At 41.8% G+C, this 17,196-nt stretch overlaps 2 protein-coding genes across 12 annotated transcripts in view; one reads left to right on the top strand and one right to left on the bottom strand.

The window, feature by feature from the left end:
* Nucleotides 1-4,666, bottom strand: part of swt1 (SWT1 RNA endoribonuclease homolog) — a 32,919-nt gene extending 28,253 nt beyond the window's left edge. For 2 of the 10 annotated variants that reach the window (XM_088598217.1, XM_088598227.1), the window contains exons 1-6: nt 4,622-4,666; nt 4,110-4,260; nt 3,235-3,319; nt 2,969-3,036; nt 1,558-2,512; nt 952-1,011 (exon numbers count right to left, since the gene is read on the bottom strand). In XM_088598217.1, coding sequence (XP_088454343.1) covers nt 952-1,011; nt 1,558-2,512; nt 2,969-3,036; nt 3,235-3,315 — 1,164 coding nt within the window. In that variant the 5' untranslated portion in view covers nt 3,316-3,319; nt 4,110-4,260; nt 4,622-4,666. The other 8 variants (XM_088598221.1, XM_088598223.1, XM_088598222.1 and 5 more) reach the window with 8 other exon arrangements.
* Nucleotides 4,667-4,703: 37 nt separating this feature from the next.
* trmt1l (tRNA methyltransferase 1-like) lies at nt 4,704-16,924 on the top strand. 2 transcript variants are annotated; one of them, XM_088598230.1, is made up of 17 exons: nt 4,704-4,784; nt 5,073-5,137; nt 6,280-6,453; nt 6,950-7,012; nt 7,193-7,306; nt 7,666-7,730; nt 8,156-8,312; nt 8,951-9,071; nt 9,731-9,810; nt 11,078-11,327; nt 12,488-12,700; nt 13,260-13,450; nt 14,324-14,402; nt 14,486-14,652; nt 14,752-14,826; nt 15,131-15,257; nt 15,745-16,924. In XM_088598230.1, the coding sequence occupies exons 2-17, from the start codon at nt 5,077-5,079 to the stop codon at nt 15,944-15,946; spliced, it is 2,139 nt and encodes a 712-aa protein (XP_088454356.1). In that variant the 5' UTR covers nt 4,704-4,784; nt 5,073-5,076; the 3' UTR covers nt 15,947-16,924. The 2 variants fall into 2 exon arrangements, with proteins under 2 accessions (XP_088454356.1, XP_088454357.1); XM_088598231.1 differs by having other exon boundaries at nt 4,705-4,784; nt 14,752-14,805.
* The last annotated feature ends 272 nt before the right edge of the window (nt 16,925-17,196 follow it).

The raw sequence follows: 17,196 nt of genomic DNA, 5'->3' as shown, positions 1-17,196 counted from the left end.
CACCAGCTCTCAGTGGGGAGGAGAGCAGAGTAATGTAGCCAATTCATAGAGGGGGATTATTAGGAGGCCATGATTGGTAAGGGCCAATTGGAAATTTGGCCAGGACACCGGGGTTACACCCCTACTCTTTTCGAGAAGCGCCCTGGGATTTTTAATGACCACAGAGAGTCAGGACCTCGGTTTTACGTCTCATCCGAAGGACGGCGCCTGTTTACAGTATAGTGTCCCCGTCACTATACTGGGGCATTAGGACCCACATGGACCACAGGGTGAGTGCCCCCTGCTGGCCCCACTAACACCTCTTCCAGCAGCAACCTTAGTTTTTCCCAGGACGTCTCCTATCCAGGTACTGACCAGGCTCACACCTGCTGAGCTTCAGTGGGTTGCCAGTTGTGAGTTGCAGGGTGATATGGCTGCTGGCCATATGTGGCCTTAGCTGATGTGTGGTGAGCGTTCTGTCACACTATGGCTGCCGTCGCATCATCCAGGTGGATGCTGCACATTGGTGGTCAGTAATTAACTCTAACCTGCCCATTTCCATGCTGTTCATGATGAATGGATGCTGGGCTGATTCACTAACAGTAAAGAGAAATGCAAAATTCTTTTAGGACAAGCCCTGGAAGGAAAAAAACGATACTCATTCAAGGGGAGCCACCTCATCATACCCCCTCCACCACCTTGTCGCTGTTATGTTTGATAGCTGCTGCTTGAAGAAGAGAAACTCAAGATGACAATGTTGAGAACTACTATAGTAGCGGGAGATAGCCGCAATTAAATTTAAAGAGCTGGTTTTAAATGCAAGTTGATTCTATTGAAAGAAAAAACAAATCTCGGCAAATAAAATGACTACGGGCTACGGAAATGCCCCCATTTCATTTGTTAAGACAAGGCACAGTTTATAAGCTGTATTTAGTTAAAAAGGATGAATCACAGTTTAAAAGAATTCCGTACCTCTTGGTCATTGTCATGGTTGTCTGGTGTTTGAGATGAGCGGCTTGGAATGTCGGCATACTGGTATAAAAAAAAAAAAGAGTACAAAGACATAAGAAACCTCAGGACACAGATACGCATCTTACTGCTCACGCCCTGCTGTTCTTATGGTGCAAAACAAAAGGTTTGAAAGGAACAGAGATGAAGTGTACTTTTTAATTTTGTTTTTACCGGAATTACATAGAGCAACTGTATGAATGTGATCATTTTATATTCCCGAGTAACCCATTAAGAATTCATTAGGAGAAATCCAGGCAGAAAAGAGAAATGACAATCAATGGAATTTATACCTAGATAACCACATGCAGTCAAGTGTCCGGAAAAAGGAATTAATATGCATTCAATCCTTTTTAGGATTGTACGTGGTAAGGGACACTTATGTGGGAAGGCATGATATTAGAGTTATTAAAATGTATAATTAACTGATTAAAAATACTATATGCAGGTAATAAAATGCAGAGAACAGAACATCTGCATTTTCAGTACAATTACTGAGTACTAGCATACATTTCTGGTATATCCATGACAATTAGAAGCAGTTATAAGTTATTTGTAAAGGCAACACACCTTGCTAAATGACGACCATGTCCCACTGTGAGTAACTGTCTCTCCCCTTACCCCCTCTGTAGCTAAGCACTCCGCCTTCTCCCTGAGGCTGGCTGTCGGCCTTGAGATTCTGGATGAGTGGGATCCTGAAGAAGTGGCCTCATCTTTATTCCGAGACGTTTGTGTGGAGGGTCTGCAGTCTCTACGCAGATCCTTAGCCTTGAGTGCTGCAGCAATTTTACTCCCTTTAATTTTTTTCAACAGCTTTGTAGGAGAAAGCGGAGAAAGTTTCACTCCTGAAAGGGGCTGCTTTTCCAGCCTTGGGGAAGTGACATTATGCCCACCCAATGAAGACCTTTTCCAGGTCTCACTAGTAGCATCTAACCTACTGCTTTTTTTCTGGATTTTGAAACTAGTAAAACTGCTAGGGGGCTTCTCTCTTGGACTGCTTAGAGAACCCTCAGAGCTTTCCTGGTAAATTCTCTTCAGCAGTCCTGAGTGTGTTTCGCACCTACTAGTTTTGTGTAAAGTAGCAAGTCCTTCTTTTTGGTTTTCTGGGAGCCCTTTGGTGCTGCTACTTTGTCCCTGAGGAGAAGAGGGGTCACTTTTGGAATACGCAGTATCCTTTGGGGATAATTTTGCACTGGTCCTTGCAAGTTTCCCTCCATCCTCCCGATGTTTCTCAGAGAAGGGCTTTTCTGTAGATTGTCCTCTAGACAATGGCTTTTTTCTGCTGTTGGTCTCTTCTAGTCTGCCAGTGCCACTGTAGACCTGGCTGTGGGCAGTGCCTGTGCTGGAGGGTATTTTCAGAGCCTCCCCAGTGTTTGCGCTTTTTCCCCATGATGTGACAGCGTCCTGCTTTCGGTAGGCTCTCCTAAACTCCCTATCTTCTTTTTTGCCACTGTGGGTGGGTAGGGTTTCCCCTGTGTGGAAAGAAGCTGCTTGTTTCTTCCTCCAGACATCCTTTTGTTCAGAACTACAAGCAGCGAGACAGAATATTTTTAAAGTTAGAAAACTGCACTCTTAAGAGAACTTCCTTCAGAACCTATGTTGTCTACTTGCCCCAGTGGTGTACATTTTTGTGTGGAGATAAGAGGAATGATATCTTCATTAAATGACCAAATTTAGCATAAAATAGCACAAAGGATTTTATTTTTGGCTAAACTGCACCCTAACGACATGTGCCTATATATGTATTCACCACACAAGACTGTTAGAACAGCAGTAAAGCATTTAAAAATTAAAAAACTAAACATATATATTTTAATAAAATCAGCTGTCCATGAAACAATGCAGAAGCACAGAAAACAATGTTAAAAACCAAGAAACCATTTTCCATAGAATACTCTTCTTTAAAAGATATTTATAAACTTAGCATATAAAATCAATGTATTGGATTTCTAGGTTGTACTCAAATAACATAAATGCTTACCTCACACCACGTATATCACAGGTCTTGGAGATCTTTCTTTTTTTAGTATATTCTTCTTTGCATGACGTCTGCAAAATTGTAAATAAAATTTACTTTTGTTAGAGAGTCAAAGCTGAGAAAGAATCCCACTATGGTTTTTCAGTTTCTTTTAACCTAGTGTCCCCAGGTAAACACAATAAACCACATGGAAACGATCAGACTGCAAAATACCATTACAATAGCTTTTCATGCCAATCTGCTGACACCTGACCAACAAATCTCCTCACCTCATCATCGGAGGACGAAGAAGACTTCTTTCTTCCTTTCTCCTTTTTCTGCTTCTTCTTCTTCGACTTCTTCTTTGGCATTTTCCTGCACAACATGCACATGCAATGAGATGCAATCTTTGCTTACTCACTACTGTATATCACCCACATGCTACTCCACAAATGCTTTGCAGAACAATGCTGTGTCCAATATTTCCTTGACATAAGTATCCAAGAGCAAAGTTCCTTGCAGTATAGTTTTATTCCCCTTTGCTTGCACTCCATAGATCTGTAACTCAAAACAGGATGTCTTGTAAACAGGTCCTTTGCAACTCGTAACTCATGCTGCAGTAAAATACTGATATATACATATTAATTAACAGTCATTCTTAGACATCCATCCATTTTCTAACTGCTCCTTTCAATTCAGAGTTGTGGGGCAAATAAGATGCAAGGCAGAGCACACCTTGGGCAGGTCGCCAGTCCATCGCACAGCAAACACAGAGACACTCACACCTAGGGACCCAAGTAAACCCAAGTAAACATAGGGAGAACACACTGCACAAACACAAACAATACCACCCCAGGGCCCCAGTTCTGCGAGACAGCAATGCTAACCAGTACATAACCGTGCCACCCATTCGTACACATGAATACAGCTATTTAACTTTCTGCATTTAGAATAGTTGCTTACATTTTATTTAAAACTAATCTTTTATATAATTAACAGTAATTGATTTGACCCCAGCTGGCGGGTGACAACACTGACAAGAACAAAAAGTGCTTTAAAATATTTTTTTCTATGCCTGGGCATGTGTTGCATCGGGATCAGAAATTACATATACAGTAGTTCATTCTTAACTCTTATTTTCAAAAGATGCATGCAAATTACTTACTGTGATTACCCACACATCATTAGAGACCTCTTAGAGAAATCCGACTGATTGTCGTAACTTATGATGGAGACATGGGTGAATACAGAGATTTATCAGGTGCCTGCAAACTGCAAATAGTTTTAAGTGAAACAGGATAAAACGTCTGAGTAACCTGAAACAGCGAAAATACAGAAAAAAAGTAAATATCGTATTGCGTTACTACTCAAGCAAAAAAAAAAACAGCGTTATCCACCCTCCAACAACCTTAAGAAAATATTAAATCTCCTGAACATATGTGCTTCTCGAAATCTAATGTGTCAGGTTGGTAGTGTTTTACCTTGTAACGTTAAACTACTTTTTCAGTCTAAGCACCAGTGTATCCCACACGTCTTTGCATTTGGAACTGTGTACATTTACCTTACTTCACTATACAGTATACATTTTATACTATTTAAAAGGAAATACATAATGTTATCATATAACAAGTGCAAAACCTTCCATTTTTATCTGTTAACATTTCATTCGAGACTTACTGAAACCAACCCGACTGCAATACCAAACTTCCGTTTACACACCGGAGAGAGCGCAGTACTGCAATGGCTTATGGGAAATGTAGTTTTGTTTGTGTATATAACGGAACAGAAAATAGAAATTACGACTGAGAAGCATTATTTGACTGAAATTTGAGGTTTACAGGTATAATACAAAACAGAAACATCTGAATTACATACATTTCAGAAATCTAAGTGTGGTAAAATAAGAACAGTATGTAACACAACTTTAATGTAAAACTAAGGGACATTTCGCTGTTTACATTTTAATCTTGTATTTTAAGCAATTTAATATTGTTTTATAATACTAATAATTATTAATAATGCCCTTCTTCTAAATACTAAAAGTAGACTGGATGACCACAAGGCTGTCCAGGATATCAACGCAGAAACAGTACAGAATAAAACTCGTACGCTGTTTACGTTACTTTAGTAAAATGGCGGAAAAGAAGGAAGGAGACAATTCGCAACAACACCAGGAGGACGTTCCTAAAAAGGGTAAGAAAACACAACTTTATAAAAATATTTAATACTTAGTAAAAGATATCTGATGTAATTTAAGATTCTCCTTTGATTCTGCATGTGACCCAGAAGTGTTTCTATTTTTGTTCGACTTTTTTTATTAGCCAAAATAACAGAGGGCCTCATCACGGAGCTCCGCCACAGGACCCACTAATAAATAAACGAAATTTCGAGGACCCTAGTCGCGGTCTAAAATATATTTGTGATAACCATGAAGTGTAAAATATTTACAATTTAATCTCGTTTATTTAATGTTATTTTTACTTTAAAAAAAGTAGTTGTGATTAATCAGCTTCAATCATGGTCTAGACACGGAGCTCTGCAACAGGACCGTATTGTTGTGGTATTACGCTAACAGTATACTCTAATATATTGACTCGCCCTTTAATATATTACCTCTTCTCCCCACCAAATATTTATCTTTATTTTCCGCTGAGTAGATTTTGGTAAAAGAACATTTAATTTAAAACATTTGTTTATGTGTTTATGTGTTATGTGTTTACAGTACTCTAGTGTTGGATTATAATAAGTAAAAGTTGTTTCTTTGCCAGTTTTTCACAGTAATTAAATTACTGCTACTCTTAGCCTTCCTATTTCTTAATGTTTTTGGTTGTTTGTTGTAGTAATTATGACACGAACCCAGATATATTTATCCCTTACACTTGCGTCTGGCTTTGCCTGCGTATCGTTATTACCCTGCACTGCATTGTGGGAGGGGCTTACCAACACCCTCCTCTGCAACTTCACGCCCTTTGTGCTATGCTAGTATAGAAGACCATTTCTAAACAAAAAACTACAACCTTCTTTCCTGGAGAAAAAAAAAACCCAGACATATTTTAGTATGTTACCTATAAAGTACTCCAAAATCTGCAAATTTGAATACAGTACAGAACAGAGATTCCACAGTTCCTGCAGTACTTGAAAATCCAGCTTTGGCCTTTGTCCTTGAAAAATGTATTGCCTCAAAGTCTGCATGCCAGATACATAAAATAGCTAAACAGAGGCACAGGAAGCACTAAAAAGTCTGTTACAGCCTCTTTCTGATAAACAGGTAGATGTGCCGTGCAACAATAAAACTTAGTGAAGGTTTGGAACTGAATACTTTTTTTTATGTGCAGAGGATTCAAGAGACTGCAAAACGAAGGCAGATGATTGCAAATCCAAGGAGTTAAAGCACGAACACAAAGACAATGCAGCAGAGGCCGTTTGTGAGGTGGAAACAAGCAACAGCAATGTCGGAACTGAGCCAAGCCTAGACAATGGGAAGACTTCCACTCTGCTCACTTCCACAGGTGAAGATTATTACCTGTTTTGCTTTCCTAGAAGGTGTTCTGTCCTACATTGGATCGGTAACCGATGACAAAACCATCCTATTTCTATTATTGATTTATTTTCTGGTAAATGTAATGTCAACACAGTGGCACAGTGATCAGCATTGCTGCCTTGCTGATACCCTGGGTTCAATTCTGGACCTGGGCTGCTGTCTGTGTGGAGTTTGTATGTTCTCTCTCTGTTCCCATAGGGTTTTTTTCCAAGGTGGTCCGGTTTCCCCTTACAATCCCAAAACATACTGGTAGGTTAATTAGCTTATGGGAATACTGGCCACAAGTGTGTATGGGCGTATTCACCCTGAAATGGACTGGTGTCCTGTCCAGGGTATACCCTGCCTTGTGCCTGTTGTTTGCTGGGATTGGCCCCACCCAAACCTGAATTGGTAGACTTTGTAAGAAAATGGATATTGAATTTAAGCAAAGGGAGACAAATCAATCTTTTGATTATTTGTTTCAGAGAAGCATATTTCCATTCAGACTCAATTCGAAGGCCTGGAGAAGCTGGTAGACCTAAATGGAGGTAAGTCATACAGCACATGCCCCTGATTAGATTCAGTCTTGACTTCTGTTCCATCTTTTTTTTAAATAGTTGATATCCACATAGGATCACCTAATGCCATACAATTAAGACGTAGGCCTTCATAGGTATTCTGAATTCATATAAAAGATAGGGGAGTAAATAGTTTTTTCTATCTTACAGCTGGTAGAAAAGCATGCCCACTGTGCCCTGAAGAGAAATTTAAAGCCTGCTACAGTCACAAACTGCGCCGACATTTACAGAATCTGCACTGGAAAGTTTATGCAGAGTTTGAAGGTAAGGCTTTTCATACTCTAAACCTTTTTAAGATGATATCCAAAATAGAGTCTGACTCGAGAGGAAGCCAGCTCTATACATAAAGGATGGACTTTATGTCTCTGTTCCAAGTTTGAACAGTGCATAGGTTTCTGGTTATGTGTAACACTGGATTTCTGTTTGTTGTGTTTGATGAAATATCTCAAATTAAGAGTATATTTATATCTTTCATATGAATAAAAGAAATATTTTGAATAATGTTGCACAGAAACCCTTTTCTCCTGAACGCAGATTGGTGTTTTTATGTTCTATGCTTTTGTTATTAACGTTGTGACTGAATAAACAGTGACTGTATTGGCTTTCTTCTTGTCCTCATGCAGGACACCGAATGTGTATCTGCCATCTTCCTTGCCGACAGCTCAAGCCAGGCCTCAGCGGAGATCAGGTGTGGTCTTGTCCCAACAGATGTTTTCTTTTCAAACATTGTTCTAACTGTGTTTTAGTTAAGCACACCGTCTGTGCTGTTATTGTAGTGTTCCTGTTGAAGACAATACAGCAGGCCAGCTTCTTCTACTGATTGAGACAGAGATACTGAGATAGTGACCAACCAAGATAATTCCTTACACTTATTTAACGCTTTTCTGGACACTCCACTGAAAGCGCTTTAGAGGTAATGGGGACTCCCCTCCACCACCACCAATGTGGTGATGAAGCCAACTGAAAAACAATAGAAACAGACTTCTTCTATTGACAGTTTTTACACTGCTGACCATTTAACAACTTCTTTTTTTTTTACATGGCAATGTAACCTAACCAAAGATCTGTCTGGGTGCTGGTGTTGCAGTTATGGGATGACTTCTTTCTCCTCAGCTGTCAAGTCGCCTGGTAGCTCATTACCACTGTGTCGTGTGCTCAGTTACCATCGCCCGCAAGACCGACATGATTAGCCACCTCAAACGCCACGTCAACAAAGGGGAGACTGAAGCGAGTTACACAGGAGCCACCGATGTCCCTTTTGAAATTGAAGGCAGGGGCGTTTTTATTATGATTTGAAATACAGCACGATCTCAAGCACTGACACTGCTCGACATGATCTCCCCTTTCAGAAAGGAAGGCCTGTGGCCATTTTCCTTTAGGATTGTGTCGTTTGTTTTTTATTAGCTGAATTCCACATGAGCTTGCGAGGGATTTTTTTTTGTGGTTGTACATCCTGCTGGAATTACAGTTGTGATGGGCTGGACGACAGAGAGCCCACGAAGCTAGTTGAAATAATTACAGAATGAAAACCGATATACAGAGCAATGAAATTTTGGGTCCCTGTAAATGGGATGATCCTTCCCAGACATGGGCCCACATTTCTGTCCATCATGGCCTGTATGCACCACTGGACGTGGCCTTCAGCTGCTTGAGCTCACTAGTATATAACATCATCATTCCTGGGAATGTGTTCTTCCTGTGTGCATACCAAATTTCTTTGCACCTTTTAGGCCAATCAATTATATTGGCACCCTGTACTAGTCTTAGTTAGAATAGGGTTATATCCCTGTATTTGGTTTGCTGGACTCTGAACAGGTCTAAAGACGAGCCCCTTGGATACTATTGATCATTGCTGCACGTCAATTATTTTTTATTTCCTTAATCTGTGTGTTTTTTTTTCTTTTCTAGCTCCTGCTGGGCAGGCCTATGAAGTAATGAAGGAGCTGGGCACTAATGTCCAGCTCCTTCCCAACCACAACACTCCACAGAAGAGTGACACCTACTTTAACCGCAAAATGAAAATTAATAGGTAAGAGAACACAGACCCTTCCATTTCCTGCAGAAGCCCGTCGTCTGGCATTTTGTCACGCAACATTCACTCATAGTGGACAGAGATTACAAGAAAGATTTTACCTGAGATACAGCCTGTACAAATCTGCAGTCTTATCGCTTTCTGCCAGGCAATAGTGGCAATTTCTTAGAATTGTCATTTACTGTATCGTTTTTTATATACTTTTATAGAGGGGCCTCCAATCCCAGTCATTCAGAGTCCTAGTCCAGCAGTTTTATAGGTAGCCTTTAAATCACTAATTTCTAAAGGTCTGGAACAATTCAAATATGATCAGATAAACAGGCAGTATCTTAAATTAAGTAATTAAGAGATCATTTGCAACAAAAATCTGAATATTCTTCAGCCCTCAAAGACCAGTGTCCCTCTCCTTCATTCAGATCATTACTTGATTCAAAACATTACCAAGCCCATTTGCTTCATCGATCAATTGGCTAAACAAGCGTTCTCGTTCTTTAAATCAAAGGCCAGTTAGGGTGACCTAAGAATAACTGGATCAGGGATCTCCATGGCCAGGCTTGGAGACCGTTGCTGGAATTTCTGCGTTTTTCATTTTGTGTACGTGACACATTTCCGCAAGAATCAAGTGACGCGGGCTGCCCGCCTGTTTCTTGTTGCAGGCAGCTGGTGTTCTGCTCGTTGGCGGTGCTCGGAGAAGAGCGCAGCCCACTGGAGTGCCTGGATGCTTTTGGAGCCACAGGCGAGGACTCTTTGCTTTAAATGCTGTGGAAGCCAATGGGGCTCGTCGAGCAGGAAATTGAGCTTGCAGATAGAATAGACGCATTTCAATTCAGAGCAGACTTCGTTCCTAATACAAATGAAAGTCAGGGGCCAAGATTAATAGTGTCTTTGCTGCGTGTGGCATCTTAAGCATCCCATACAAGAGGAAGTATCCCTAAAGGGATTCAGCAGTAGCAAATCTACACAATTCAGAAGACCAGCAGGAAGGTTAATCTGATTGTAATGTTGTCCAAATCTTGAGATTGAATACGTTTAGTCTCCTGTTGGGATGCACACTGTGGGTTACTAGTTCAGAGCAGGGGTCTCGTGTCCTTATTCAGTTGAGCTCCAGTCCATCAGGTTTTGTATTTACCTATTAAAAACTTCAAATGGTTTAACTGCAGTCGGTTAACCAGGAGATTTGTTAGACTACTTTAGAGATCACTGAGAGCAAATGTCTTAAAAACCTTGAGTCCTCAAGGACTGGAATTTAATTGAGCAAATTTCATGTTTAATTGATCAATAGCTTACAACTTTACCCAATCTTTAGAAATCGATGATTTGGGGTGACCTGACCTATAAGTCCATATGGATAGGGCCTCTGCAGGACGAAACCTGCCGACCCCTGCCATTGAACATGCTGAAAAATAATGTTTTTTTTTCCTTTATATATTGTAATGTTAACCAGCACAAGCAAGGAATAAACTGTAAACTGCCTCATATTGATATAGATGCCAAAACTCAAGAGGGGTCTAAGCTGGTCTGACCCCATAGGCTGAACAACTTCAAAATTCAAGGGTATTTCCACAGGAGAGACTGAAAACAATTTCCGGAAAAATGCCCCATTGTCAAAGACTTGTGCCGAGTATGCAAATGTGCCATTTCATGATATGTGCAGTTTTTAAATACACTTCAGATAAACTAAACATTTCTGAGCGGGTTAATCGCTGATTATATTGCCAACATGAATGGATAATGTATTCAAAACCTGATAGGCTGCACATTTCTCATGGCTGATTGGTGAGGAGACACTCCTTGTGAAAACGGCATAGAAATGGCTGGGCCATACGGCTTACGCTAAAGATTTCCCGATTGGCTTTGTGAAGTGAAGAATGGATGTTAATTTGCCCTGGAGAAGGGTATTGTCTGTCTGCACCCCGAGGCCCGCGTTTATCTGTACAGTTTAATTAGGCCAGGCCCGCCAGCGTGAGCGCATACTGAGCCCGCACGTCTTCCTCGGTGCGCAGGAATCATGGGATTGCAGTGGGCGAAGCACCTGCGCAGCGCCGTGAAGGTCACCATCAACGACATCAACGAGGCCTGCGTGAAGATGATCAGGGAGAACTGCCATCTCAACCACATGAGGGTGGAGGGAAGCCGCGGCTCGAGGCACACCGACGCAGAGGGGCAGGAGCCAGAGGAAGATCCCATCGCCACCGTTGAGGTCACCAAAATGGATGCCAGTGTCATCATGCATCTGCGCCCCTTTGATTACATGTGAGTTGCAGCAGGATCACGGGTTAGGAGTTCAGAAACTGAAATGCTGTATTCATAATATTGATATTGTTAAGTATCAGTAGTTTTAAGTGGGTCAAAAGGCCCTTTTATCTGCTTGATTTTTTTTTTTCATGTAGGGTGGAGGACTAATTGTGGTGCGCCAGTAGGTGGCGGTGTGTATCAGCAATGGTAATTAAACCTCTTCACATCTGGGGGTTCTGCATCAATGTGGCCAGAACTCCATGCCGTTTCCAGGCATGTTGACTCTCATCTGCCAACCGTTGGACTTTTCTGTTAAAAACAATGGTCATAAACCTGCATTTGGTTAACCCATTAAATCTGAGGAGATCATAGATATAAAGATATAAGCCAGTTTATGTAACTAACAGTATAAAAAACAATCTTTACAGTTTAATTTGTAGACTTGGTTCATTAATTTAAATTCAGTGACACCGGATTTTGCAGGTTAATCAGGTTTTTTACTATTATTTTTAAAAGACAAATCCAGCAGTTGATCAGAGCCCTCCATTCACAAAAACAATGTGGAGTCATGGCCACATTGAGATAGCACCCCCACTTGTGAAAGTGTGTATTAACATTGCTAATACACAGTGCCACCTAGTGGCACACCAGAGTACATCCTCCACATCCTCCATTTGTCGTATGCAATGAAGTGCTTATTTGCATGTATGCACCAATACAAAGACATTAAAGGAAACACCGAAAACATAAACACAGGACCGCTGCAGCAACAACACATTTAATAACCTATAGCTTATAAAAGAGTCAGATAAGCAGTGTGAGGAAAAAAAAACCATCAGTGTGAGCCAGTGGTGGGGGTAGAGTTCAGTAATCTGACAGCTTGTGGGAAGAAACTGTCTCTGGATCTGGAAATTTGTGCCTTTATGCTCCAATAACGCTTACCAGAGGGAAGGGGAAGAAAAGCTAGATGATTTTTCAGGGTGTCATCAACTTAAAGAGTTGAGTACAAACCCTTAGAACTGGAAATTCTGGAAAGTCTGACAGAAGAAAGTATAATATTGTGGTAACTAAAAGGTGTAGTTCCGAAATCGGAACGGCTTTTGATATTTCAACTAAAAACATGTGTTCAGTGTCCAAAATTCCTTTTAATGGCACGAAGTGTCGGCTGGTGTTTTCAGCCACCTGGATCCCTTCGGTACAGCCGTGAATTACTTGGATGCGGCCTTCAGGAATGTTCGCAACCTGGGGATCGTGTCGGTGACATCCACCGACACTGGCTCTCTCTACTCCAAGTCTCTGAATGTGACGCTGAGGCACTACGGCTGTCAGATTGTCCGGACGGAGTACTACAAGGAGCTGGCGGCAAGAATGGTGGTGGGCACTGTGGCGAGGTAGGGCAGCATATACAGGATGCTTGACAGCACCAAGGGACAAAACACTCATTGCCTGTAATGGGGAAGCTGAGTTGTTGTTGTTTTGCACATTGCCTGTTGTTGTTGTTTTGCACATCGCCTGTTGTTGTTGTTTTGCACATCGCCTGTTGTTGTTGTTTTGCACACTGCCTGTTGTCTCTGTCTTTCTTTTGCTACACAATTGTATTGTTGTTGTTGTTTTTTTTCCACTTTGTACTACTTACGTCCGAGAGCTAGCTAAATAGCATTTCGTTATACCATATACCATGTATATGAGTGTAATGACAATAAACTTGAAACTTGAAAACTTGAAACTTGGGTGCTGGGAAAGCTTTCGTTCGAAATCCCTGCGCCTGTGGATCTTTACAAGTCAAATGTTCCGATTTAAATGGGGGGAGAGTGTTTGGTTTGGGGAGCGTGGGTGTTGAAAAGCTCCTGTTGGCACCAACCTAGAGCCAAATAAGAAGCGACAGCAGCAGAGCGCGCGTGGGTGTGCGCGTGTCCTGACCAGGATTTGCCCCCCCCCCCCCCCTTCCAGGGCAGCGGCCCGCTGCAATAAGGGCATCGAGGTGCTGCTGGCTGTGGCACTGGAGCACTTTGTCCTGGTGGTGGTGCGGGTGCTGAGAGGCCCCTCCCAGGCCGACGAATCGGTCAAGAAAATCCGCCAGCTCATCCACTGCCAGTGGTGTGAGGAGAGGGTTTTCCTGAAGGCAGGCAGCATGGTGGAGGGTACGTGCTTCGTTCCCGCGTTTTGCATGATGGAAAAGGAAGAGCTTTAATGAAAAGGATTAGCTTTAGAAATTTGCATTGGCAGCCGTTTTTCCTCTCAGCCGATGGAGGTACCCTGTATTCTAATCCTTTCAGTGCATTGTCATATTTTGCACACATCTCCACGCCTGCTTCCTAACCATTGGAATTTACAAAAGCAACAGAATAAATGAAGAAGTACGGACTGATACCCATTATACAGGGTTAGAAATGGAAGTCTGGGTGAAGGGTAAACCTGTTAATCAAGTCCCTGAGGTATAAATACAGAACGTGGGCGTTTTTATCCGGGCGTTCCCTACTACCACCACCAAGGAGCCGAGATGTCAGTCCTCTTGCTCATCATGTAGAGGAGGTCTGACTGCTTTGTTCAAGCAGCACAGCTGAACCCACCTCAAGTTGGTTCAGGCTAAACCTGTCTGTCTGGACTTTTCACTCCTCTGTGCTACAGACCTTATTTTTTAAATAGTAAGAATACATATCGCCTTCATCAGATTGTCAGTCTGTTGTCAAGGTAGCAAAAGCACCTGGAATGAGGGAGCTGTTATACAACATGACTTATTTCTTGCACAGGAATGATCTGTCAGCTGCTCTACGTTTTGGCCTTCTACAGTTTTTGTAGTTCTAATAAAATGTGTTGGGATGCTGTAGTTAAGAGCCTCTAACTATAAAATGATAAATTCGATAGTTCTATAATTTTGTTATAATTTAAACAATTTATAAAATGAAGGTTTATGTTATGCACAAATGGATGGATTGACTGTGAACATTCAGGACTTATTTATTATTCAAGTTCCCTTTGGGTTACTGTTTCTACCTCTCTGTTCTTCTCTCCAGAAAACCTCTACAGACAGCTGCCATGCAATTGCCATGAGAGTATGCCAGGCAAGACAGCTGTGGAGCTGGGGCCACTCTGGTATGTAAGGCTTGTGTTGCAGTGGACGTCCTGTGTCCCTGCTTCTTCTTCTTCATCTTCTTCCTCGCCTCGTCCTCTTCCAGGGCTGGATCTCTGTTCAACACTGGGTTTCTGAGACGGATGCTGTATGAAGCCAGTCAGCATGGCATGGACGACATCCTGCCGCTCGTGAAGACGCTGATCTGCGAGTCGGAATGCACGACGCTCAAACAGTTCTCCGTGCATAGCCCTACATCGCACGTCAGCCAAGGTACTCCAGAGGCGAGACCCGGCTACCGTGTCCTCCTGCTAACCGACAGCTCCCCGTGTGCAGCTCTCTGATTGTTTTGTTTTGTTTTTCTTTCCTCAGAAGAATGTGGCGTAGTGATTAAAACCTCTCAGAGAGTGGAAGACGCTTCCAGCAGTAAGCAGTCCGTGGCACAAGGTCCTGAACGGTTGCACTATTGTGCTACCGAGAAGTAGCTGTCCATGCATGAGTAACAGCAAGGGTTTTATTGCACTAATGGAAAGAAATCCCACACTCGTGTGGCCGACGGACAAAACTTTCAACAGAACGTTTAACCCTGTACTAATCTATTTAACTCTTTACTGGAATTTTTATATTGTCTGCATGCCTGTAGGAAAAAACAAGAGCTGGAACATTAGGCTCCATGATTACACAGTGTTGACTAGCGCCTTCACCAAGCAGAAAACCTTCTCCTGTGTGAAGAGTCTCTGTTCGTCTGCAGGCAAGAGGAAAAGCAGTGAAGAAGCAGGAAATGTGCTGAAGAGGCAGAAATCCGAGGCACCATTAGAACACCCTCCTTTCTACTACAGCATCCACCGCCACAGCATTAGAGGCATGAACATGCCCAAGTAAGGGGATCTCATTGATTGACCACATCTCCTCCGTACCATACAAAACACACGCTCAGTCTACTGCCGCATACAAAATGGAACTGTCCATTGAAGAGTGGGGATGTTCTGAGTAATATTTGAGTAATATGGCTTCATATTCTGTCATCACCTACAAATCTCTTCCTCCCATGAAAGGGGCTGGAAGATATTGCCCGAGAATTAGATCTGTCACTTTCTTGAACATACTGAATCGCATCAGGCTGAGAAGTGGATGAAAAACTATCGGGATACCATTATTAGGGAAACTACTGTGCCATCAAAAATGTGGTATGACACCATTGTCAGTCTGTACCCAAATTCCGGCCTTACAAACACTCTGCTTAGAATAGTGTGGAGTCGTCGTGTTGTTATTCTGCAGAAGATTCTAAAAAATTCACTTTAATTCAGTGTACCATGTTTTTCTTCATAGTTTATTCACTCCCTCGCTTTCTCTCCTTCTCACCAGGTTAAATAAGTTCCTACAGTATCTTACAGAAGCGGGATTCAGGGTCAGCCGGACCCATTTTGACCCGACAGGAGTCCGCACAGATGCCACCCTTGCCCAGTTTAAGTCCGTCCTCAGCAAGTACAGTGTGCCCACCTACACCACGACACAGACAGGCAGCCACGCTGTTGGCGCCGACGAAGTCAGTCGCAAGACGGAGTGAAGGACTGCCCGAAATGATTAGGTTCTCCCTACACTGAAACAGTTTGCGAGGCAATTAGCGAGACTGACATACATGTAATGACCACATGAAACAAAGATCAGTATGCACATATAGGCAGACAACAAGGCTGTGCTGCACACAGTTAAAGCAGTATACCTAGAAAAACAGGATTCATTATTTCTATTTTTACATCAAGAGTATTCAGTCAGCATCTGGGGTTCTCATGGGTCAATTTTGAGACTGTTCAAGAGGGCCCCCCTGCGCCTACAAACATAGCAATACAAAGTCAGTATCATTACAGGGGCTAAGACGAACTGCGGTTCGCTTATTAACGTTTTGTAATGGAATAGTAAGTTGATCTTGAGGATCCGTCAAAGGGATTGCTTTAAAATTAAAAAAGTTGAAAGCCCATATTTTAAGTGATGCGTGTCATCTGTGTTTTTATTTTTGTTACTTTATATGTATCTCTTCACACTCTGCATTCTGTATTTTGCTCCATTCTGACTAAAACTGCCAGGAAAAAAAATGACTAATAATGTGGATATGTACAGTGTTTTATTGTACACCCTGTGGACAAAAAGCAATGGTGTTGCTACTGTAGGTGTGTAGCAAAACAGACACCTAGAGAGATAATTAGAGATGGAACAGTCATACAAGAAATACAGATGATTAAATGTTTGCATTTCAATTGGAGGCAGTGTTTGGTTTGTCAAGCTAATCACAGACATGCTGTGTGACCAGTTCCACAATTTCATTTCAGCTGTATATTTGTTTTTAGTGGGGGGGTTTAATCTGAGATTGTAACCTAGAAATGTCTGTAAAGAAATGTGCAGCGCTAAGGTGTATATAATGCTAATAAAACCATCTTGTATGTTTTTGTTTAGATAATGAAATCGTTGAATATCTGTGTGTGCATAATTTGAAAGTATTAAAACTAAGGGGATTTGGGAAATGCCTCCGAATAAAAACAAAATCTGACTTTTCAGCCTCAAAGTACTTCTGTCTGCAATTATGGTACTAAACACTTCACATACACTTCCTGTTTGACACATTGGTTTTCACCAAAGTGATTGCTGAGGGAGATACTGAACATACTGGGAGGTTTTCAGCTGATTTCCAATATTATGGCTGATACTACTCCCCCCCAACAAAAGACAACTTTAAAAGCAAAGATCATTATACAACAGACAGAGAAGTGTCCTTTTCCAGGTTTTAAACTAATCCAAAATCCTTTAGGATCTAATGTCATA

The sequence above is a fragment of the Lepisosteus platostomus genome, chromosome 11 (genome assembly GCF_059453375.1).
Source record: "Lepisosteus platostomus isolate fLepPlt1 chromosome 11, fLepPlt1.hap1, whole genome shotgun sequence".
In the NCBI taxonomy this organism is placed as follows: domain Eukaryota; kingdom Metazoa; phylum Chordata; class Actinopteri; order Semionotiformes; family Lepisosteidae; genus Lepisosteus; species Lepisosteus platostomus.
The sequence above is the reverse complement of the archived record's forward strand: the minus strand, read 5'-3'. Positions and strand labels throughout refer to the sequence as shown.

Excerpts from the sequence above, each read along its gene's own strand:
- trmt1l (XM_088598230.1), top strand. The coding sequence starts at position 5,077 with ATGGCGGAAAAGAAGGAAGGAGACAATTCGCAACAACACCAGGAGGAC. Across the intron at positions 14,827-15,130 it reads TAAGCAGTCCGTGGCACAAG|GCAAGAGGAAAAGCAGTGAA; the intron begins GTCCTGAACGGT and ends GTTCGTCTGCAG. Across the intron at positions 15,258-15,744 it reads AGAGGCATGAACATGCCCAA|GTTAAATAAGTTCCTACAGT; the intron begins GTAAGGGGATCT and ends CCTTCTCACCAG.